General features: G+C 41.2%; 2 protein-coding genes across 2 annotated transcripts; one reads left to right on the top strand and one right to left on the bottom strand.

Annotated features, from left to right (window-relative positions):
- The first annotated feature begins 389 nt into the window (after nucleotides 1-389).
- LOC117456079 (glycolipid transfer protein-like) lies at nucleotides 390-2,796 on the top strand. Its single transcript, XM_034095813.1, has 5 exons — nucleotides 390-604; nucleotides 989-1,047; nucleotides 1,141-1,274; nucleotides 1,368-1,518; nucleotides 1,765-2,796. The coding sequence occupies exons 1-5, from the start codon at nucleotides 502-504 to the stop codon at nucleotides 1,945-1,947; spliced, it is 630 nt and encodes a 209-aa protein (XP_033951704.1). The 5' UTR covers nucleotides 390-501; the 3' UTR covers nucleotides 1,948-2,796.
- Nucleotides 2,797-4,193: 1,397 nt separating this feature from the next.
- On the bottom strand, nucleotides 4,194-25,227 carry LOC117456070 (protein FAM222A). The gene is made up of 4 exons (XM_034095803.2): nucleotides 25,168-25,227; nucleotides 22,200-22,666; nucleotides 14,335-14,503; nucleotides 4,194-6,676 (listed from the first exon to the last, which is right to left on the bottom strand). The coding sequence occupies exons 3-4, from the start codon at nucleotides 14,462-14,464 to the stop codon at nucleotides 5,358-5,360; spliced, it is 1,449 nt and encodes a 482-aa protein (XP_033951694.1). The 5' UTR covers nucleotides 14,465-14,503; nucleotides 22,200-22,666; nucleotides 25,168-25,227; the 3' UTR covers nucleotides 4,194-5,357.
- Nucleotides 25,228-25,329: the final 102 nt, after the last annotated feature.

Here is a 25,329-nt window from a genome sequence, read left to right as displayed (position 1 = left end):
GCCTGCTCTCACTGGCAGCAATGAGCTTCCATATGTTGCATATTTGTTTCAACCTAATATAATGATTAATCCAAGGGATTGCTAAATAAGAAAAATCCTTCTAGGCTATAAAAATGTTAAGATTACAAAATATATTTTTTAAAGTACATTTGTCAAAAGCTAAAATACAAATGTTTTCAGTTATTTTCCACCCCTGGTTTCAACCCTGACATTTGATATCCTGTAACTTCTAGCCTGCCACTGCCTCTGTGGTTGAAAACAATTCCTGCCTTAGGTTTAATAAAGTATAATTCATACCTCAAATATCTCATTGTCTTGTGTGTGTGCACTTGTGTGATGAACAAACAGCGGTATTAACACGCCCATGTCTAAAGTCCCACCTGTTGGAGGAGCAGGAAAGCGATAGGGGCTGCCGGAGCTCCCCCACCCACCTCACAAGAGTTCCGGGTTTTTTCAGCCGAAAGCTGCTCGTTGCAACCGCTCTCACACGGCAGGAGGACCATGGCTCTTTTACTGGATAACCAATTCAAAGACCTGCCTCCTGACAAGGCGATAGACACAAAGTTGTTTTTGGAGGCTGTGTCTCATATTCCTCAATTTTTTGGTGAGTATACCCCCACTTGAACTCGATAAAACTTTAGTGCTGGAGGCGACTGTTGGTGTTATCGCAGTCACAGTTCATAGAAGGCTGACTTGTTCCTCATGACACGTTCAAGTGACCCGTCAAATCGTAGTTATTTTACACATACCAGAAGTGGAGCTGCTGCTGGGTCACGGTGAGGGGTCGGACCCAGCTGTTTAGCCTAGAGAAACTCTTTGTTTACACACTGAGCAGAGCAAACATTGGCCTCATTGTGCATTTTCCTCCCTCTGCGTGTATTCACGTAAAGGCTGATCTGTATTCATCCTCCCCTCTGTGCCAGGGACTTGTGTGATGAAGTCATTCATATTTTATTGCTTTGCTCTCAAATGTCTGTTTCTCTTTCAGACTGCTTGGGATCAAACGTATTTTCAGTCATCAAATCAGACATTAATGGCAACATAATGGTAAGATACAGATCTATTAGGACTCTGGTGTGTTTTCATAGCACTGTCACAAATATGTAACGTGCAAACTCAACCCCAATGTGCCTTTTTCAGAAAATTAGAGCAGTTTACATGAAGGATCCTGCAAAGTACGTCACCCTGCAGGACATTGTGGAGGCAGAGCGAGAAGCCCATGCAGCAGAGTGGCCTAAAGTTGGAGCTACACTAGCTTTGATGTGGCTGAAAAGGTTAAAACTCCATAAGCTTAATGTTATGTCATACTGTATGTTGAATATTCAGCTGCTGAACTAAAACAAAGGTATGCTTTGTCTCTCCTGCAGGGGTCTCCGTTTCATACAGATCCTGCTGCAGAGTTTGGCAGATGGAGAAAGAGAGGAGAACAACCCCAACCTAATTCGGGTTAATATCACCAGAGCATATGAACAGGCGCTGAAGAGATACCACGGCTGGATTGTACAAAAGATTTTCCATGTGAGGAAAATGTCTCTTTATGTTTTTCTTAATAATTTATGGAAATATTTTAGAAAAGTGGACAAAATCTGACCACACCAATCCATACTGTAGATTATCCTGCTTTGTTGCATTACATAATGTGTTTCTGTAATAATTGTCCATCTTATTCTTTGCTATAGTATTATATTGTATTCTTGGTAATAATAACCCTGTATTTACCTCTACATTACTGTTAGCCTAAATGATATGTTTTCCCCGTTGCAGGTAGCATTACATGCAGCTCCATACAAGTCAAACTTCCTCAAGGCTCTGTCAAAAGGAGAGGAAGTGAAAGAAGAGGACTGTCTTGCAAATGTGCGTCAGTTTCTGGTGAATTACACTGCCACTGTAGATGCCATCTACGAGATGTACACCAACCTGAAAGCAGAGCTGGACTACACTGTGTGACATCCCGGGACATCTGTCCACCTCTCAGGGGTCAGACGAATCCAGTTTTAAAAGGTGTTTTTAATTGAATAACTTTTTTTTTTTCTGTCAGTGTGGTATTTATTATTACTTTGATAATGCCTTTTTAAAATTACTACGGTATATTTGGTCTTAAAATCATGAAAATGCCTTAAGATTTTAAAACGTAACAAAGGGTTATTTGTTTGATTTAATTAAGGATATTCTACAGCACCTCGTACTGTGCAGAAGGATGTTATTGTGTGTGTTTATTTATGACAAAAACAGGTGGAATATCATGTAGCCTATTCCACAAAGAGATTTAACAAGTCTGTAAACACTGTTATTACATGTCACATTGTTAAAACCTTACATTTCAAATGTTTTCTACCTCCTGACGCAGCCCTTGAAGTAGTTTAAGATTAAACAGCTTGTTTCAGCTGTGCATTATTCCACTTGTGCCTTGGTGTTACTGCAAACATATCCAAAGCTAAGCAAATAAGATGTTTGCAATTCCATTTTACCTTCAAAGCTAAATTTAGCAGAGCCAGAACAATTGTATCAGAGGGCTTAACCGGAGTGTGTTCGTGTTCAATAGAAGGTGTGTTAGACCTTTGTTTGTATTATATCTATGGTTCTATGGGCTATTTTATTCTCCTTGTCAGATCTGATGTGACTTCTTTTATCAGCATGAAAATGTCAAACCAAATTATTCATGTTAGCGGACAGCACATCACTTGATACATTTATTAATAACTTATTATATCTGCATTTTCTCTATGCACCGGCTGGTAATGAAGTATGATCAAACGTGTTTAATCATAATATTTTAAAGTATGACTTAAAATAAAAATATAATTGTAACTACCAAGTGTCTTAATGAACATCACACTTAAAGTTCATGAATTGTTCTCTAGGTGGCGATATTTAGTTACTTGACATCTGTGTTCCAGCTAATACAATATTTTAATTATGTTCCGGGGGGGGGAAACCGATATGGAATTTAGATACAGTTCCAGTCATAGCCAGATCTTAAATTACTCTAAACAGCAGTTCTGATTTATGTTTGTAATTTTGCAAGAGTGGATTTGTGCATTTTCAAAAGCTCTTTTGGTTGACCACAAATTGATTTGCTCTCTGAAAGACATTTCTGAGGCTGATTGCCGATTTTTATCTTGAACACTCAAACATCCGCTGTAAATTGGAGTAAAATCCTCTCTCTTCTTCGTGTCTCCTAATCCCCCACATCAAGCAGCCTTTTCCTCTGGCCAGTCTTACTTATCTGAAGTGTGTCCCAGAGGCCATGTGTCTCTGGTTCCTCTCCCAGAGGAGCCTGAGCTAATCGTCTCAGAGCGAGAGGAAGAGCAGCATGTCTGTAATCCTGAAGGTTTATCAGCACAGCGGCCTGGCCTGTCCCGGTTGACAGATAGGACGGAAAAGCTCCGAGCTAAGCTAGGACACAATAGGCTAAAGACAGGAAATCATTTACGACAATGCCTCAATGACAAAGCCACTGACCTTTAACTCTGAAATAGGTTATCTGCAATGAGGTCATCAATTGAATATTGCAGATTAATTCCAAACAGTGCACCTAATGCCATTATTCACACCATCCATCGTATTTGTTTTATAATGGTCTACTTGGAACGTTTTTTTTCTATGGTGGCCCAAAACAAATGACTGCTATAGCATCCAATTTAGGAAGACAAATGAAGCAAAATAAGAGGTGCAGGCACACCGCTATCTACGATTAGCAATTTAATAGCTGGCAAGCCCATTTCTACATAATGTGGAATCCATCTTCGAGATATCATGTATTTTTCATACATAAATGTAATTTTAGAGGTGACCTGTACATTTTCATTTCCACATATGTATTTTGAAGTATTCAATGTCTTCTGCCTCAAGCGATGTCCATCCATCTCGACTAACGTAATTCACTATAACAAAATTAGCTATTTAAACTCGTATATAGAGGAACCAGCCAATATCTTTCAGCCAAGGATTGATTTACATCCCATTAAAACCTGAGATCCTGCAGTGAAAGGAGACATTAATAAAAACGAGATATATGATTGAAGGATAAAGACGAGCCAGGTGGTTGAGCTTTGAATCCCTTTGCAATAAAACCAGAAATATGACTCATCTTTACACAATTAGATTATTGTTCATGAATATAATATTATAATTCTCAGCGACATGTCAAATAATGAGTAATAATATGCAATAACACAAACTATATGTTGGGTTTAGAAAATGTCATTTACTTGACAATCCTTATTAAGAAGAGGCAAAAAAGGGTTGAGGGATTAGGGTCATACATTGCAAAATGTAATTATTCCAACAACATACTTCATGGAGAGCGCGCTCACATTTTCATATATAATAATTGCACTTTATAATTATAGACAGTTTGCCTTATAACTCAACAGGCTGACATAAATAAATATTATTACAGAACCAGTGCAGACACAGAAAGAACTACTCAGTCATACATCTTACACCATCAGAGATAATGTAGCCCTACAAAGAAGATATAAGGTGGCCTGCTCTCTAACATGGCACTCATATGCACCCAGGTGTTGTGTAACACTGTCACAACCCTTTTCATTCAAGAAACATTTCGAAACAATCTCTTAAAATCAAAAAAGAAAAACAACCAAAGGGCACATCTTGCCTGGCCTGAATCGCCACAGTGTTGATTTGGATATGCAACAGTCGTAATACATTGTGCTGAGCATGAATACATGAAATCAATCAAGATGTTAAGTTACGTAACATTCTCTATGGCTGCGTAACTAAATAATATATTCACGTTTGTATACAAATGATCAAAATGTTTCCCCATACAGCAGCCAGGGAATTTGCATCATACTGCAGAAGCCTGGTGGGTTTTGAGTAACACAACAAAGCAGCAGACAACCAAACGTTCATTTAATATTTAGGAATGTTCTAATAAGAAGCTATTTTAAGGAAAACCGATATTCACCAAACAATCCTTTCCTGATTCAAGTAAATGTTTTCAGAGGGGTGCCAATGATTATTTCAGTTCAGTACATTTCCATTTTTTGTAAAAGCCTACAGGGGAATCCAAACGTCTGCAAAATACATACATGTTAAAATGAAATGGGGAAATTCTGATTAGGTGCTCAGCATCAATATTTAATGAGGAACAGCAGGCATATATGATGGCCATTTCAGATATAAAAAATAGAACATCCATAAGATAAACCTGTATCTTAAGTCTTGATTATCAGTTACTGTTTCAGGCTCATAACACAAAGCCTTCTACAAATACAGTACATGCACAAACTAAAAACCCATGTCTCATTCTCACAGACGTCTAAACTTCCATCCTCTATAAAAGGTTTTGTCACTTCTGCGTCCCGTTGTTTGGCAGCACCCACCGGCTCTTATCTGTAGACGGGCAGCTGGATGTGTGTTTGTTGGTGGTGCTCCAGTAGCGGAGGCATCCCCATGGCTTGGTAACCACGTCCCAGCATGCTCTCTTTGATGCAGGGAGGGTGGATCTCACTGATGAGGCACTCCAGAGACTGCAGGCTGCTGCTGAGTACCGCAGCGTGGCACAGGCTGGAACTAGGCAGCCCACAACAGAGGTTTTGGTCGGTGCTGTAGGCCTGGGTATGAGGAGGGTGGAGCTGAGGATGATGTCTCTGCGGTTGGTGGTGGGGGTGGGGGTGGAGATGGGGGTGTGAGAGCCCCAGGTCGATAGGCTTGCTCGCCAGCACCTGAGAAGGATAACAGTCGCTATTAGGGGTGCAGTCCCAGAGTGGAGCGTAGTACTGTCCCATAGAGAACTCCCCCTGCATGCAGTTCAGAGAGGAGCTGCTGACCCGCTCCACACTGGCAGGATGGGGTCTGTACGCCATCTGGGGGGGCAAAGGGAGGCAGGTTTCAGGGGACTCGTCCTCTCTGAGCCTCTGAGCGCCGTTGCTCACACTGTACATCCGCAAGGCTCCCTGCTGATAGGGCGGCTGGATTTGAGGTTTATGCTGCCACACGGAGTACTCTCCCTTCTCCAAGTATCCCGCTTTGGCTCTGTCTGCACTCTGTGTCGGGAGCACCGCCCCTGTGAAGGCGAGACTGCTCTGGGGGGGCAATCCCAGCACAAAATCTGAGTCTGAGTGTGCCACCGCGGCCACAGCCTGCAGATAGGGGCTGGCTCGAGCCTCCCCCCCCAGCTGCAGGGCCTGGCTGTGGGGGACTCGGCTCATCTGCCTCATCAAGCTTTGAACCTCTGCCAGCTCAGACTGGGGGGCCAGGCCCTGATCTCCGGAGGCCATGCCTGCGCTGGAACACAGTGTCTCAATGGGAACATCATGGGGCTTACATGAGCTTATATGATAGGCCTTATGCCCGTGTCTGACTGTGTAGCCATTATTCAGAGGATTATTGTACGGTGCCACAGGATTCTGGCTGTTTACATGTCTAGTCCTCCTGCCCTCTGAGTTTTTTAGCACACCCTTTGCTGACACGGAGGCTTTGATGATGGCCAACAGCCCCTGGTGGCCTCCTGTGTACAGGTGGGAGTAGTCACTGCGTGTGCCTGTCGTGTCCAACCCGTTGACGGTTTTGTTTATCTGTTTATGCTGTGGCACCCGGACCTCAGATGGAAAGATTTTGATGGACAGAGGGTTGTTGGCCGTCTTCTGGGCAAAAGCATCCAACTGTGCAGGAGAAGGGTACCGAGAAATCATGGAGGCTGGCTCGCCTGGGAAGAAAGAAGACAGAAACTAATGATTAGTACAAGCAGCTCAGATACATGTTTTCTGTGGTTTCAGTTAAATCTGAAACCTGTTTTGGGGCAGACATCACCATGTCCTATAAACACATTTTAAGGAGGGAAACACCTCCAGCCCTGTTTGATCAGTGCCTAATGAAATTATTTCAGACTTAGTTCAACCCAAAATTAGGTTACCCTGGGAAATCAAAAGGCAGGAATTGGGAGAAGGAGGGGGGAGGACCTCATTTAACTGAAATGGCTCCATTGAGATGTATTTGATGACATTTAGCCGTTAAGCCACAGCAGGATTTGAGCAACACCGGTTCCTGCCTATGAAATGTGGTTCCACTTTATGCTTTTATGAACCTGAACCGATTCTACTGTGAAAGCTTGGAGCCTAAACTGTGAGGGAAAAGTTGATGCAAATGGAAAAGAGCAATCACAAAGAGCACTGCTGATTGAATTGTGTGCCGGGACAAACTAAGATTGGATTTAAACACTATTTTTCTGGCAATTTCATGCCTGCTTAACTCCCGGCGACAAAGGAAAGGTGGAAAAGGCACCACATTTAAAAACAATAAATCACCTGGTAGAAATTACCGCCACCTTTCAGAGTGACACTTGTATGGAACTCCTGACATAAAGAGAAAAGGCGGTGAAATTAACCTATACCGCAGGAATCATAGCAGGCAAAAGAACAAGGCTGTAATCGGCAATAAAAGGGGCGCAAAATAAAAACAAAACACTTCATTTCATTTTCAATATAACAAAACCAATTCCAGCTATGCAGGGGAGAGATCACTTGTTGTTCCCATTTGAAATTGATTTGGGAGTTCATTTCATTTCTGGCCTACAGTGAGCCCTCCCGACTGTGAAAATGAATCAATCTACAAGATCCATCTCATGAAAGAAAGAAATTGGGTGTATAAAATGGAGGGAAAAGGGTAAGGTGGAGTGTTCAATCCATCCAGCAATCTCCCAGCGGAACTGAAGGAACAGCACCATGGTGCCAGAAGCATGAGTGAATTCTACAGAGAAATATAACAAAGCAAAACACTGCTTATGATGTAGCGAGATGTATAGTGTCGCAATAGAAAAGCAACGCTTCTGGGATGTTGGAGAGGTGTTCAAACTGTATACAAAATCAAGATTTAAAAGAGGTAACAAGGGTGGGAAAAGCCAGCTGCAATCATGATATCCACCCTATGGCTAAAAGCTGAATATTTATTACCAGAAATGACATGTAGCGCTTCATAACCACCAGCTTAGATGATGAGAAGGATCATAAATCTGACAAACACCAGCATTGACACCACTGCACACATCTCGTCTGTGTTCTGCCTGGGATAATACAACTCAATTAAAAGATACATGATATAGCAAAACAAGCATTTCAGCCGTTTGTTGTTCAGTAAAATGTCGCTGTGGAGCTCTGCATGCTGCGATTGGCTTTCCGTTCCACAAACACTTCAAACGCTTTGAATGCTAACACGTCTTCACAGGGTGTCTGATATTGTTAGTCCGGAGATTACAGCCCTGTCAGAGCCATGGAGACACAACACAGCTGCACTTCCCACTGTGGCTGCCTCAACGCGGGCACTATGGAAACCTCATTAGCAAATAGGCCATCCCCACTCTGCATTCACATATTTATCATCGGAGCACTGCTACTGTGAGACGTATGCATAGAGGGGATCATTTGAGCCGATCTTGACAGAAGCAAGTGGTGTAAAACTATAATCAGACACGACACGCTGTTCTATATTATAACCAGAGGTAATTGTTTCAATCTCGGGGACTTTACGGTGTTAAATGGCCGTAAACTGAACACAGCATATGTCCCAAAGCATGTGGTGGCTGTAAAACGTTACCTTGAAGTCATTCTTTACAATCTTCCTTCCTGCAGAACACACCCAAATGAAAAAGTGTCTACAATGTGAGCTTAATTCATTACAATCTGGCAGTCATTCCCTTTAGAAGTGCCCAGCAAGCCTACTGTGCGGCCTCACCCAAACTCAACATGAGGGCACATGCATACTGGTGACAGTGATAATTGAAGAAGTGCATCAGGTTTGACCTCTGTGGTTCTCTGCAGGTGTTCAAAGAGGTTATTTGCACTCGAAAAGGGAGTATTTTAAAACACGCATCAGTCGCTTCCAGCTCATTGTGGCCTTTATCCTGAAAACAAGCACTTCAAGCAAACAAGTACACATTTTCAAATAAGGCCGAGCTTCTTAATTATTACCACGCTGCAATTATCTGTCAGCTCCTTGGCCCCCTTTCTATCCCAGGAATTTGGAACTGCAGCACAAACATGTATGAGCCACTGAATTAGTAAATATGTTCACCTAGCAGATGAGAATGTTACACAGGACTGGTTCCTTTAATCATAATGCCTTTAGGAGACGAAATAATTCATGCCTATATTAAAGTAGGTTTGCATTTTTAGTAGATTATCATAAGCACATAGGCCAGAAGAAATGGTTTTGCATACACTAAAGACACACCAAAAACAGGTCTTGTTTTATGAGTTAACAAAAACATCTGTTTCTCGTTCAGATTCTCAACTCGTATCTCTTTGTACAGGTTTGTTTTATTGACAGCCACTGTAGACAGAAATAAATAACGACGAGACAGGGAAACAAATATGAGGCTGTTCACATGACAACGGGGAAATGGCAGCTATTGTCAGGTGAGGAACGTCAGGAAGATAATTAGCAGTCTGACCTTAAGCACTTAATCACCCTGAACCGGCAGACTGCACGCCGCTTCACTCCGACGGAAAAACAGCACAGGAAACCGAGCGCCAGCCACTTTTAGCGAACAACCGTGCCCCAGAGCATCCTGCAGTGCTTACAAATTCAAATTCTTTGACCCTTAACATTTTCCCCCCAATTGCTTTTTTGATTGAAGTAGTTTACGCAGGATGGAAAAAGCTTGTTTATCTTTCTGTTTTCCTCCAAAATCTGCATAATGACACTGTCGCATCCGCAATCGTCGATGGATAGATTTAACGGCAGACTGCCAGGCTTGAATGTTTTCTGGGTTGGAAGGCATTAAACATGCTGCTCAACTGTTGTGGCACCACGCGGAGTAAAACTGGCACACTTTCACAGGAAACACCTAATCCTGATTTCCTCTCTCCAAGCAGGGGACGTGCACAGTTGGGGGTAGGGGGCCAATTATAAACTCTCAATCACCACTAGGCCTGATTTATTATGTGTGTGTGTGACTTAAGGGAAATAGATTATTGTAGTTTAAGCCTGAAAATATTAAGGAGGGATAACACATTGAGTTCTAACCATTCAGTTATATATACATGGTCTTTCATAACCCTGATTCCACCCCCATACAATCCCACTCGATGCTTTGTGCCACTATAAACTGGCTAATCTTTTTCCCGTGGTCACACTTGAAGCCATTTCCCCCCAGATTAGAGCGGAGACCTCATTGTTTCGGAGCAGTTTCAGTTAATCACACATTTATGGGCAAAACAAGCCCCAGAGGCAGAGCTGAAAACGGCACTTGGACAGGCTCATTGCGAAAACCACGGCTTCCAAATATGTCATACCCAGAGGGATAACATAAGAGAACCATTAGAACGACCACCGCAATCCCACATGAGATAAAAACTGAACAACATTCATACATTATTCCTTGTTAATATCCGTGCATGTGAGCTGAACAACCAGAAATGAAATCCCACAGGTCTTTGATGTTGTGCTGAATACTTATCGTGCAACACTTGGTGCGATAACATGTTTACCAGTGTCTAATCCTCAGCAGGAACATGGCACTGAGAACTGCCGGGTAATTACAGAACAGTGTTTCTCAGCAGGCACGGATATTTGTTTACAGCACCGATAATCCTGATATTTAAAATACTCTGTCACCTTAATAACCAGGGACTGAGCACAGCACAGCACTGTCCCAAATGCATGAACCTATGTCTCTTTACCATGGCAACCTCCCCTATGCACATGTCATTAGAGCCATGTAATTAATTGGCCCTGACTTAATTCATCTCTTTGAGGCAGGCCTCTGCAATTGACTATGTGCTGATTAGATGGAGTAATAACATTAAAAGAAGCAGCTGCTAGCTTTTCCCCTTAATTTAGGTCAACATTGAGAAATATATTTAGTCATTTATATCATATGTAAATTACTAAACATATACAGCTTGAATGGACATACAACTCTGTATTAGTCAAATCATTCCAAAACACAACTGTGTGAGAAAATATCTGGCTCTTTAATGAAAATGTAGAATGTATAAGACGTACAATTAAGGGTGAGAATTTAGAGCATTGTAAATTAAAAACAAGAATACATCTGTTGAGTCTCAGATTCTAGGTCATTTAAAATAAAATCAGAAACCACAGCTCCGTGCTTTGTTCCAAAATGCAACAATGAAGCACGTCAAACCAAAACAATGGGCTTAGTTTCTCCCTGAAACAAGTCAGTCATGTGACTCAAACATATTGATTGATACTGGTCTGATAAGTGGTATCACTACAAAGACAAGGTGCCAGGAGTGTAGTCAGTGGACTGGTGCCTTTACATGTATCTCTCATGGGGTTTAAAGAAGATTGCAGTTAATGCCTCCATGTGGTCTCCTCAACCCAGAGGACCATTAGAGGGAGATAAGTGAAGCAGAAAAATTAGACATGCTGACACCAGAACACAGACTCTTAAATCTCACTTCTACTCTATTTACAGCTTCTTCCGTAAACACACTAAATAAGAATACAGACGCTCATTCACCCCATGTTCACATGCACCCCTCCCTCCATGTCAGTGATCTCTGCATGAAGGGTGCTCACAGAGCGGCGTAACCTCGGGCTTGAACACTTAGTTGTGTGTGCTCGGAGAGGCTCAGGCGAATGCTCCTTTGCACCAGTGTCACTCCTCATTTGTTTCTGTGCCGCTTGGCCCAGCTTGGGCAAACTTTCCCCTCTCAGAGCCGACCCAAGCACAGGCCAGCAGCGTGGGAAAAAGCATTTCCAGCGCCTGTGCTTTCAAGCTGAGATAGCAGAGAACAGCTCTCATTCTCACCCCCTGCATGCCACGCTGGTTTCCTACCGGAGCACTTTCAGCCACAGACTGAGACCACCGATAACCACCACACAGCGCCACAGGAGGTCTTTCCTCCCAGTGGCCATCAAACTTTTTAACTCTTCACCCCTAAGTAAAGGGCACTGAGAACTTCCACACCAACACTATGTGCAATATATCAATATAATTACCATCATTGCAATTACACTCGCTGCTATACATAACTATGTGCAATATTATATTATATTATTATTATTATTAGTATTAGTATTATTATTAATAATGCTATGATAATGTGCAATTACGTAACTGCCACTACGTTTTAATTTTTGCACTACTAACTACTGAAAACTACTGAATACTGCTAATAATGATTGCATTGATTGTGTGACCATCTATGTTTCTATGTTTCATGTTGTCGGTGGACGTTTGATTGCTCTTTTTCTGCTGTGTTTATTGTGTTTGTTGTATTTTGTTACTGTTACTGTTACTCTGGCACAACAATTTCCTTCGGGATGAATAAAGTCTTATCTTATCTTATCTCTTATCTTATTCACTCATCACATAATTCCTAGTTTCCCAGAAATCACTCGCATGGGGCTGAGAGCTTTCATGTCCTGCGCCTTCCATTTATTGATAGCTAAAAATGGAAATGGCTTTGAAAGGCGCAGCAGCGACTAAAGACCGTCCCTATTTAACTCAATCCAACAGCGAGTCATTTAATGAAGAGGCCACACAGACTGAGCTCCCATCAGCAGTCTATTCCCTGCGGTTGTGTTTGAAATGTCAGGCTGGAGCTGGAGGGTGCTGCACGACACACAGTCGCAGTACATACAACTCAAAAGGGGGGGGAAGGCCCTGCAGGTAAACAGGATGAGAAACGTACCCCTAGTTCTGCCTGAGGCTAACTCGGCCCTTCTGTTCCAGCGTTTAGCAGACAAGTGCGCCATTGATTCCCAATTAATATTTAATAGCAAAAAAGACAAAGAGGCATTTCACCTGAGGAGACGGGAGAGGAGGAGATGCAGCGTAACAGGGAGATATTTTCATATGGATACGCATTGCTCGGCTAGTTCACGAAGGACAAATGCATATCAAATACATCTATGCTTTTTGTTAATTAACTACACAGTCTGTCACCATGACAACACAGGTGTTTCCACTTATTTTCGGCTGATTAGACCTCGTCTCCGGGCTGAGTGGGTATTTTTACATCTCTGCTTGTTGCACCTGTTAGATCAAGAACCCTTTTTATGGTGCTTTTAAATATATGCCATTTTCAGTACCTCAGAAAGCCCCAAGCATGAATCCGCCGGAGAACAGGTCTAATTATCCAGACTAATGGAAAACACCTGTGTGTGTGTGTGCGTGTGTGTGTGTGCAGGTGTCGATGAAATCTGATCACTACAGGGTCACCTGAGAATAATGTTGTGCCTTTTATACTTCACAAATTATGTTCACTATGTAAAACACACTCAAGGAAGAGTAGATTGTATTATACATGAAAAAAGATAGCTTTGATGAATGAACAGAACATTCACTAGCAACATGATGAGATGGAAAATATAATCCTGTGTCACCTTTGCTAAGCTAACATTGATAATCAAATGATGGTGACACCATTGGAGATTGTACATAATGTTACCGGTCAATATTTGCATTGTCGTGCTTTCTATCAGACTATGTTGTGAGTTTCATTTCATTTATAATGATCGCTCAGAAACAAACTCCTTCCATGGATCTAAACAAATCGAATGATATATATATATATATATGGCAGCATCGGCTTAAAGCAATAACAGCACCATAGCTACACCAAGGATCTTTAAAGGAGGTTTCATAAAGCTACAATACACACCCAGTGGAACCCTTAAATGGTAGGTAGTTATAGATCTTCAACATAGCTTCAAACCAGAGCCAGCATCATCGTATAAAGACATCAGCCAATTTGTAAAGCAATTTGGAAAAGCAAACAACAGCAGAATGACTCTTTCTGCTACTATGATCTCATTATGTGATTCGAGATGGTCCGGGAACATCTCTGCACAAAATAATATAGATGTAGAGTAACCAACATGAATAAGGCCGTTTCTGACCATGAAGGAAATCTGCAAATAAGTCGCATTCCATCAATTAACCCAAAGAACTCTAATCATAAATGTCACTCCATGTTAGGTTGAGAAACCCACTCCACCTTTGAGAGACGGCAGTATAATCAGTCATGATGAAGGTCAAACAACACAGACACGGAGCAATTTCTGCACCAAATGTGAATGTCATTAGTTACCCTGCATGTCACTTGATTAAGTCAGTAATGTTAGAGTCCACTTTGACCCGCATGCATATACACTGCAGGAGCGCTCTGATTAGTTGCCCAATTAAGAGGCATCACCATCATCAGGAGGCCCATTATTTTAAATTCCAGAATAGCTGCTGAAATGTTGGCGCGCCGCTAAAACCACGCATGAGCTTCATGTGGAAAGGTCAAGGTGAACATGATTGATTAAAAAGTAACTCGGGAGCATGACGAGGCAGAGAGTTGGTGGTATCTGTCCTCGCTGGCACAATGTCTTCACATGATATAAGCTCACCTTTGTGGCTGCACGGCTGCAGTTGGGGAACTGACAGCAGTAATGGCGGGGGTGGAACATCAAGGCTTTTGGGTGCGCAGGCCAGACTCTGCGACGAGAGATTCTGCCGTCTCTGGATACAGGCCAGCATGATAGTTCTCTAGGGCTGCACACAGCCTGGGTAAACCTGCTGAAGCAAAGGGAAGCACACGTTTTAACTCGATGGCCAATACACTTAATACAATGGTGATTCAAAAAGACAAATCGACAGTGCTTTAAGCTACATGCTGACATGCTCACTATAGTACTGTGTTCAGAGCTCATAGGTTACCCACGTTCAAAATGAAATAGTTAACACATTAGACATGTGTGTGGCTAAGGCTGATGGGAATCATATTGCCTTGAGACGTTTGACAACAAACTGAAATGTCAACTTTGTGGATGAACTACAGGAAAAGTCAGAGGATAAACAGGATCAGTAGGCTTCATCCTCTAACCAATGTCAGTGCCACATTAAATGGCAATCTATCCAAAAGTAAATCATATGTAACACATTCAAAATATTGCATTTAACATCAGTCTGACGTTAGAAGAAAACTGTACACTTGCTTGTGAACACTAAAACCCCTGAAGTAGGCTTTCCGCTTTAAGAAATACAATTATTCTGCACCACCACTTGTTTTTTTGTACCATTTTTAAAATTCAGAAGTTCTTTGAACTGCTGGGATTGTACATTGACAATGCTATGACTCAATGACTCCATCGAGGCCAGGGTTTATTCTTCTATACATTTATGGCCGTATTGATCAGCAGAGAAAGCCAACATCAGCTCACTCCAAAGAATAAGGCTATGGTCTTAGCAGAGTTAAGTCATATCAGAAGAAATGAAAGACTGTGTCTGAAAGAGACGGCGTCTTAATACAGATTTGCTGATTGAAGCAATCATTCAGAAGATAAAGCCCGGCATTGAGGGAATATTTCAGCGATAAAACCATTTGACATTCTCTTTGATTATCTCAGTCACCAAGTCTGAATGCAAGCTCTGAAAAATCCAAACTCCCTGGGCTACTGTTATGTATGTATATCAGGTACCTTATAGACAGACGACTGCAATCTATGCAACTAAAAAACGACTGACTTGTAGGGTATACATATTTAATAAGTTCAATGATTACCGATGGAAAGAAACAGCATTTCAATCACAATGCATTAGTCCCTCACAATGTTAATATAAGCCTGCAGCATGCGGCTGTCAGATTGCTTCTTTTTCTTGCTCAGTTTTTAAGGTTCTTTTGGATTTTTGCTTTCATTTCTCCCTCATGGTCCAGAGGGCAGCTAAAGCAAATCAACCACAGAACGAGTGTTCAGTGACGAGCTGCAGAAACATGATTACCCTCGCCTCAAAAGGAAGAAGAGACGAAGTGGCTTTGATTTCACTCAGGTGCCAAGTCAAAAAAAGATTCCCTCACTCTTCCCTCTCTCATGTACCCGCTCCCCTCCTCCGCTCAACATCTGTCCCTCGGTGACAAGCCCACTTCAAACCGCTCAGTGCAACCTGTCTCCTCTGAGCACACACATCTGAAGAGCTAAAAGCCTCAGCATGGTCAGATTCCATTTAGAAAATAATGGCAATTTCACAACAACCCTTCCATTACCACACAATTGTCAAGAGGGAGGGGCCGAACACGCAGAAGAAACACAGGGCAGAAAAAAGGTTTCTCCAGGGAAATCCCTTCACCAGCAGAAAATGAGATGTGAATTGGAACACCTTCCATTACTCCCATAATTTTTAGCTGGAATCAAATACATCAAGGTGGGCATTATAATTCAAGGGAAGCCGGCAGTGGCTTAAAGAAAAAAGAAACTTCCACTGAAAGCAGAAAAGGGAGCTAGAAATGATGCATAAAGTGCAAGTAATGACGGTTTCTTTCATCCTGCTATCTACATTTTTTATTTAAGGATTTTATGAAAAACTTAAGCTTGAAATTGCCTTCTGACTCTTGAGCAGAATTACCCGGAAAAAAAGGGAAGAGAGATAGATCAAAGTTCCCAGAATGCATGATATTATCTGGGTTAAGTTATAAATCAGTTCTCCAGCCGTTCATTTAATGTTCTGCTCAAAAGAAAAGTTTTATGTCTTGCACTTTCTTACAATGTCATATCGGGATACGTCACAATAATGAATGGCTGCAATAATAAAGAAATTAGGTACATGGCAACTGCAAAGTCAGCTATCTTTAAAATGGCAGCATAGTTAAACTCAACCTTCACAAATGAGGTCAATACTCTTTTTTATTAACATAATAATCAGTGTTACTCTCGCCAAGCCAGGTTTCAACAATTAGCTATCCATTTAGCATTGAACCTGCCTTTGTGCAAGACATCACTTCTCATATGTCCTTTGTAAGTCTTCACTTGTCTTACAAGAGCACATATTCAAGGACTTTTTTAACAGGCATAAGAAGAAAAAGAGCACAAAAGTTGAAGGTTGTGACGAAAAATCTTCCCCACTCTCAGGCGACATCTCTGAAGCTGATAAGCAGCACAATGATGTCCAGTGAGGGCCTGCCAAGGAGATAAACCTTGTGCTTTTCAGTCTATCTAACTGTCCCCTAAGGATGCCATGGCAGACAAATGTGTTTTTCAAGCCTCTTCCCCGGTCAATGACGGGATGCAAAATGCCAGATTTATATTTTTCCCAAATGTGTCGCCTGTCTTAGGATCAGGAGAGGAAACGCCGTGAGAGAGGAGATCAACTGAAGAGCCGTGAGGGCAGTGATGGAGGGACTTTATAATGGCTGCTTCGGTTTAACAGGCAGAGAGCTCATGCCTTAAATGTTAACTGCATTTTAATGATATCTGTCAGCTAATTATCTTGAGAACTCTATTGATGAATTATCATAGGAGCACCATTCATATTGAGGCTTTAATAGGAAGAACTCCAGGAAGAAATGGTAAGCTATGTGGATCACGTTTCTTGATATGATAAAGCTATGCATGCAGCAAATGTTAAAAAAAACAAAATGTGCCTTGCCTTACTTTTGACCAGTTTCACAATACAAAGAAGCAGCATTGAATAGCCATTGAAAGCAAGACAATAATCGCCCAGGAACATCTGTCTGACCTTCTTGAGCCTTTTATGGGTTAGCACAGCATCGAGGGTCAGAGTGAAGATAGACGCAAATTGCAAACAGGGAGGCTCCCTCTAAACAAACATGAATCACGCAGAATAATGATACACACTGGCTCTACACACACCCTCGCCCTGCCACACACACACACACACACCCCCCTCCTCCCTACCAGCTCAGCTCCTGTTAGCAGTTCTCAGAATCCTCAGTTAATAATTAGATGATAATGAAAAAGGTCCAAGACAAGCACCCTTTTCACTCTCTGCGTGGATTAGCATGTGAGTGCTATGCTAATGGGTTTTTCCCTGCCTTCCACTCAGAAATTGCAGAAAAAGCAAAAGGGAAATAGCACAAAGACGGTTAATTTAAGAGGGAATAAATGATTAACAAAGAGCAATTGGTCATTAAATAAGATAAAAAGCATTGTGTCTCTTTGAATGAGCATGAAACGGCCCATAACAAACAATCCATTCGCTGTATAATTAATTGTATATGCTGTCTTTCAGGTATGGCACTATGTACCTGTCTAAGTAATGAAGACCAGACAAGTATTCTGACATACAGACAGAATTAGACAGCAGTGCTGCAGCAGCTGCCGGATTCATCTACACCCCTCCACACACACACACATGCACACACTGATCCCCCCCAAACCCCTCATACATTTTTAATAGAATCTATTACTTCTGGATTAGCCGATAAGAGCTGGCCTGGTTAAATTCTATAATAGTTTGCATAATTGGTATCAGAGCAGCATATAAGAGGGACCCAGATTTATCTCTTCCCCTTCTCTGGAGAAAAGGAGAAGAAAAAAAAGGACACAAAGGTTCACATCCAGTATAACCAAACAACCCGGAGCCACTCTGCTCGACGCTGCAAGAACACTCGAGGCCTGCGGCTGATAACAATGAGCCTCATTTCCATTGAGATTAGCTAAATGCTATTACAACAGTGTTGAAAAGCATTTCCTATACAATCCACGCGCAAGCACAAAATGTATGCAAATACAATCGTCAGGCAATATTTAGACAGATGTCCAGAGCATTCTGTTGGGCGTAAATCATGCATTTATATGGCTGGGTGTCTGGGAAAAACTACATTAACATAACAGTTTCTCCCATGAAAAAAAATCATATATCCATCACAAGACAGTTGTGGTATAATGAAGCTAAAAAGCATTTTAGTATGAAAATGCTGAACAAACAGACTAACAAACACAGAGTCAGACAATCTTTAAAAGTCCTTCACCTTCTGACACACATTTCCCCCCCTCCTGCAAAACACCCACATACTTGGGCAAAGTCTAATGCTAATATAAATTAAACGTGTTAATATGCAACACCCAATGTTAGGCTATGACATTGTTATTACACTTTACTCTATTAAAATATAATGTACCCCCTTTATGTTCAACCACCTCCCTATGATGCTTTTCCATTGTAAGAAAACATGTCATTTATCAAGCTGTTTGAATTTGTCCTCAGAAATTGCTGGTGCATTTTTGAACAGATTATGAATTCTAAACAGCATTTACGTACAACTAATTACAACTTATATTTTGATATCTAGCTAGAATTAGTTGAAATTCAAAAAACATACTGTGTTATCAAAACGTTTAAATGTGTAAGAGCAAAGTAGATAAGACTGTTTTTACTATTTGTAAACCTACAAGTAACACTCCAGCAACAAATGGATTGAAAAAACTAAAGACGGTCCAACTTGCTGGCATCAGAGCTTGCATCATTAATTTCAGCAGCAGCAGCCGCCACAACATGAAGTATTTAAGGTTTCTAGTTTGGAAAAACAATTAATCATTTACTTTGGAGTTAATATAGGGCCATACAAATGTGCACCAACAAAAAAAAGCCTCGTAAAATCCTCAGCTTGACTACATGTATAGAGGTGCTGACAACTAATGTAGCCATGTATATAAAGTTGCACAATTAGTCTTATCTTGATGTACAGCCATAGGGAGTAGAAAGCTTTGGACTGACCCAAATCTGCCCTTGCCCGAAGACAGCGCCAAGGTAAAAGAAACACACGGCATGGGGTAAAGTCTGGCCAATGCCAAGGTAACATTAGAGGGTAAACAGAGCCTTATCTTATCGTATGCACACGGAGACACACTGTCAAAGAGCCATGGGTATGCTGTCCAGCCTTTAGAAAACCTTGACTTCAAAGATAACAGATGGTAAATGGGTGGGCTGAAGGTCTTTTTAGAAAGATAAGTTATTTTTCAAAAGAATCAAACTGATTAAAATGTTATGTTGACATCTGACGGTCAACTCAGGTATGGATAACACAATTTATAAGTCATCCATTCTCAACTATTGTTAAAACCATAGAACAATACAATGATGAACGAAGCAATTACTTTATGAAACATTCAATTCCTCCCAACCCCCTTTTCCCCAAGCCCTGTCCTCTGGCTGTTTACTTTACTTTAGGGTCAGTGCTTCCTTCAAGTCATTAAAATGTTCGAGCAAACATGAAACTCATTAGAAACCGTACCGCTCTAATGTGGGAGATAACATAATGATAAGCCCTCTCCCATGTATCGCAGAAACATCAAGAATGCTCTAGGAAGAAAAAAAAAGGCTCTTTGATCTCTGGACCAACGAAAAATGTCATGATTTCAAAGCCTTTCTGTTTGGGGCAAATGATGATGCGTCAATTGCAATTTGGCCGTCTTAATCATTAATTTGAAGTAATTACTGCATGAGCATCACCGTGTAGACAAAATAAAAATGACTGGAGCTCCAAATAACTTTTGCGGTCATGTCCCCCTCCCCGATGACCCTGGAGGCCCAGTCCTTAACCTTCCACCCCTAACCCCCGTCTCACTCCCCCTTCATCCTATTAGAAAGAAAAGACCAATTAGACAGATTTCAAAAGATGGCAGGCTGCCTGTAATTACACATGACATCTCTTAGCAGATACAAAGGTGATTACAAAGGGTGAACGGGCGAAACTGCAACACGACCAAGCCATGGCGTCATTCCTATAAAATCTATGGAAGTTGGGTGCGGAGCATGTACATTTAGTCATTCTGTATCATATCATCCAGTCTGCGCATATACCCACTTAACCAGCCTTAAATCTAAAGCTATGGATGACATGGCAGAAAAAGACATGACCTTAATCAGTCCTTGTACTGGCCTGCGTAATAGTCATCCAAGAAAAGGTCATTCTGGTGGTGAGCCGTTTCCTCCATTCAGTAATTCGGTAGGCATGGAGATTGAGCGAGCCTGGGGAAACTTCACAATAAATCAGAGCTCAGCTTCGCTCCTGAGAAGGCAAAGGGAAGCAGGCAGCCAAATGACAAATCCCTTCCCTTCACAGAGTTGGAATTACTGCTGGGGTGTGATGCGAGATCAGAGGGAAACCCCCATGGGATACCTGTACATGGACTGCTCATAACACCACACAATTTACAAGCCTCCCTAACGACTCCAGTCCCAGGCATAGCACAAACAACCAAATTATGAATGTCAGATTTTTACTAGCTACCTATAACAGTCTATATCGGAATAAAAATATTGGTCTAGATTAAATGACACAAGCGATAAACATTCACTTGTATAGTAAAAGTAGACAAAGAGTAAATCTTATAGAGTATAAAGCCATACTTTATGATGCAAGGGGGATAACGCACTAACAATTTTAATATAACAATATGTCAAAAGCTACAAGACCAGAATGGATAGGTTTATAGGAAATGCACAAGACAGAAAGATAAGCATATTCCTGATCAGACATCTCCATATAAACCCGGAGGAGTATTTTTTTCTCAATTGGTCATGGAAGAAACCTGACAAAAAAAGAAAGAGACAATAAAACACCAAATTGCAGGCTTTCCTGAATTCCCTGCCTCTGGTGGGAAGCTGTGACACCCTATCTCTCTGGGTAATAAAGAATCTGGCACAAGCAGGAAAAGCATGCGGGGTAGAATTTCACACCTGGCCAATAATCTATAGGCCCCTCTGCTGCGGCTAACCTTCAACCTCGGCTGCCACCGGTGCAGTGAGGTGTGATGATCCCACCTCCGGCTGCTAGACAATAGAAATGGAAACCTTCACAGGCAGCCCTGAATGACCAATAATATAGTTCAAAGTACTTCCCTTCCCGTATCCACTAAGATGCTGCTGACATATAAAGCGCCTTTCACTGCGCGTAAAGCCACCATCCCAACACAGATGTCATTTGAGGATTAAAAGGTTAGACTAGATTTAGAATTACCTCAAAACAGAAGAGTTCCAAAGAAAACATTTAGAAAACTACATATTTGTGTTACGGAAATATTTAACTGATGTTATAATAAACACTATATGCCTGCTATTTCCTACATGTAACAGTTAAATATGATTTAGGGTTTAGTCTGCCATTAGATAAATGAGTCTATACAGTGTATATAAATTACAAACCTCATAGTTGGACTCGGCCCACATAAATACACATTAGCCAATAGCATGACTGATATGGGCGAGACGCTCCTATCCATTAGTGCGCACTGGGCATCTTTCACCACTTCAGCGCTGTCGACTCCAAATCAATGCATGACAAATCCTGACATCATACATTAAAACATCTCTTATCAACCATTTTTATGTTATTATTTAGTTACACAGCTACCATTACATACCAATTCGGTTACTACAACAAAACATTTTCTGCACTGAGAAACATTTTCAATAAGCTCCACACAGTGTCCCTACACATAAAGGATGCAAATAATAAACATAATCAATTTCTTACAGAGTTTGGTGTTATCATAAGGCTTGTTTATCTTTGGTTTTCCACGGCTGATTGGTTGTTCTCCTGCTCGGAAGGCGTATTTCCTCTGGAAAAGATATCTCGCCACTGATTTCGCGGAACCTCCGGAGATATATCCATTGAGGAGGCTGGCTCCATTAATTGTACTTCCTCCACATATTCAACATTATTGTAAAAGATATTTTCATCGATTGGGTTTTCCTTGCAGCTGCCTGTATCTCATCTCGGCAGGCGATCAAGCTGTGTGTGCCACAGAGAGTGATGTCGGAATGGACATGAGTCCCCTGCACTGTGCAAACCGGCTCTGGGCCAATCAATCAGGCCTGGATTTGAATATTCCCACGGCTCGACCAATCGTGTGAGAGAGGGGGCGGCCCGCTGTCGTGATGCCAGAGCCGTCAAAGTAAGCACGTTGCTGTTTCGCGGAATCATTTAAAGGAGAACATCTCCTGTGTAAGAAAACAAATGCAAGTTTTTTTTTTGGTGTAACTTGAGTCCTGCACTTCTGATCGATTAAGAAAGCCATGCACCTGCTTTGTACAGTAATTGTTTCTACAGCTTAGTTTATCAGGAGTGCTTAATTCACTCTCAATTGGTTTAGGTGTGCAGGACTGGAGTAGAGGTGCTGGAAAGAGCTGCATCACACAGGGATCGTTACAGTGGTTTTACAACTGGTTTAGCAGATTTTATACCCCAAGTAACAACAAAACATCCTCCATCCAAAAATAAAAAATGTTATCAACAAAATACAATTAAAAGTAGCCTATACCTAAAAACAAACATGTATATTTTAATGTCGATCATTGTAATTTGTGTATACAGGCCTACTGTTCAGTAACTCTCCACGCTAAACTAAATGATGTAATAAATGTACATGGGTGAATGAAAAGGTACAACACTTCCCTTTGAAATGTTTTAAAGAAGTGTAATATAGAACAACATTTGTACTTCAAGTGTACTTAACTACTTTGAACCCAGAATGTCAGACACAAAGCCGCACTTTGAAATATTATGCAATCCAAGTGAGCAACACAACAAACTGCAGCCTCATAAATCACTAAAGCATGAATCAGCATCTCACTATGGCCTCACAGCAAATTGACTAGCTTAAACCAAAATGTCAGCTGTTAAAAAGACCACCCTAATGTATTTCTGATCATAGATTAACTCACTCCTGCAGGAATAGTGAGACATATAAGAAAATATAATTTGCTTTCTTGTTAAAAACTATATGAGAAGCTCAATCCTCAACATGAAAGCAAATAAGTATATCATTATCTGCATACGCCTCAAAGGCTGAATTAGACTTTGAACACCAATTCGTCAATATTCAACTCACAATGCTGCATCAGCACCACTCTGTACACCAATACATCTTCACAACGTCATAGAAACCACCAGTCACTAAAAAAAACAACCCATCAAATCATGCAGTGCACACCAAGAGATGTGCAGCAGACCCACTGTTGCTGTGAGATATAATATTGAATTGTTTCCTTACAGCTTCCTGAGCGTCATTTCTCTGAATGAGGCCTGCAGATAGCAAATGGGGTTACCATGCCAACTAATGTTCCTACATTGAACACTGAAGACGTAGATGGATCACGCTTCTCTAGTTCATCACATATTGTTGTAATGGCTATACAGTCATATCAATTAAAAGCAGCTTACTGATCCTTCGAGGTCAAACACACAAATCTGTTGAATACACATGTTGTAATTGTTCAAATGTCAAGACCATCATCCAGAAATCCTAACCCAACACCACCTTATGTGCTGGTATGCCTTGTTGAGAGTGACACCATGAAATAGTAATTAAAGAGTCATACAGACTATACACGTTTTCACTTGTTTGTTGGTTGTGATCAGTCATACAAATTGATTTGTGTGGATATGCTTTTTACAGTAATGCCATTAGCTAAGGTATGTAATGGATATTTTATAACACATGATTGTTCTCCTCATTGGTGTTCTGTTAAGAAAAAAACTCTTATTCCAAGTGATCCAGACTGACATTCCTGACTTTAGCCATATGGCTGTTTTACTATGAACGACGTCCAAAGTCAAGATATTCATAAATAAACACATGTATAGGGACTTAAATATCTCAACAATAGGCTTAACAAGAGGAATGTGAACATACAAATGTGTGAGCATATAAATATAAACACGAAGCTTAAAGCCTTATTGAGGATTGGTCCAAGGTATACAATTGAAAGACTGGAACCAGCGAGATTGAACAATACGCTCATTAGCATGACAATAACAGCATGGCAGTTTTGCTCTGTTGGAACAACAAAACATATTCGTCATCGAGGAATTCATAAGTTGATATTTTGAATACCCACAGTAGGGGATTCAACTGTTTGCTTCTTGAATTACTCTGATCCTGATTATCAATCTGTTCTGGCAATGTCATCATGTCCTTATGTTGTCATGCTCTGCCTCTTAAGACGGTTCTCATCAGACTAGAATGTACCTGGCAGTGACAGTAATAAAGAGCTCCATCTGCGCCTGGCAGGCAGAGGCAAATGAACCAATTAAGGTCTGGTGAAGTCTCCTCTTTCACCCAATCGCAATGGCTGCTGTCATCTTCATCATGATGAAATGGAGAGAGAGCAGGGGTAATTAAATACCAGCAAGGCCGGGGGGCAAACCTAATAACTCTCTGTAACAAGCCCAATAGGAGAGCCTATTGCTTGAGAGTTCACAGAGCCCAATGGATGTTAATAGTGAAGAGAACCACTTAGTGCACGCAAACATTCGGATAGTTTCAGTAATAGGCCTGCATGTTCCTTGGAGAAAATTGACCTTTTGGAGAGATATCTGCAATAGCTCAGAGGCGAAGTACAAAAAGCTTCTTATGCCACCGTTTATCTACCACACTGATCTCTGCTCTAGTCAGAACTGGCTTCTCTATGTACTCAAACACTGTGCTGGGTATACTTACAGTAATGCATGTGGAAGTATTGCCATCTGCTGGAAAAGGTATGCTTGTGCAGCAATTCTGAAGCATCTGTGAATGGGCAGTGCACTACACATTGCCAGGTGTTTTTGTCGTTATTGAGTGTTTTTAAAGTATGACATTTGGCATTGAACACAAAAACCACTA

This window comes from Pseudochaenichthys georgianus, chromosome 12, assembly GCF_902827115.2.
Source record: "Pseudochaenichthys georgianus chromosome 12, fPseGeo1.2, whole genome shotgun sequence".
Lineage (NCBI taxonomy): Eukaryota > Metazoa > Chordata > Actinopteri > Perciformes > Channichthyidae > Pseudochaenichthys > Pseudochaenichthys georgianus.
This window is presented reverse-complemented; position numbering and strand designations above follow the sequence as displayed.

Bases quoted from the DNA above. Each gene is read 5' to 3' on its own strand.
- LOC117456079 (XM_034095813.1), top strand. From the start codon at position 502: ATGGCTCTTTTACTGGATAACCAATTCAAAGACCTGCCTCCTGACAAG. The intron at 605-988 runs GTGAGTATACCC...TTTCTCTTTCAG, and splicing joins TCATATTCCTCAATTTTTTG to ACTGCTTGGGATCAAACGTA. The intron at 1,519-1,764 runs GTGAGGAAAATG...TCCCCGTTGCAG, and splicing joins TTGTACAAAAGATTTTCCAT to GTAGCATTACATGCAGCTCC.
- LOC117456070 (XM_034095803.2), bottom strand. From the start codon at position 14,464: ATGCTGGCCTGTATCCAGAGACGGCAGAATCTCTCGTCGCAGAGTCTG. The intron at 6,677-14,334 runs GTGAGCTTATAT...CTTTCTTCCCAG, and splicing joins GCAGCCGTGCAGCCACAAAG to GCGAGCCAGCCTCCATGATT.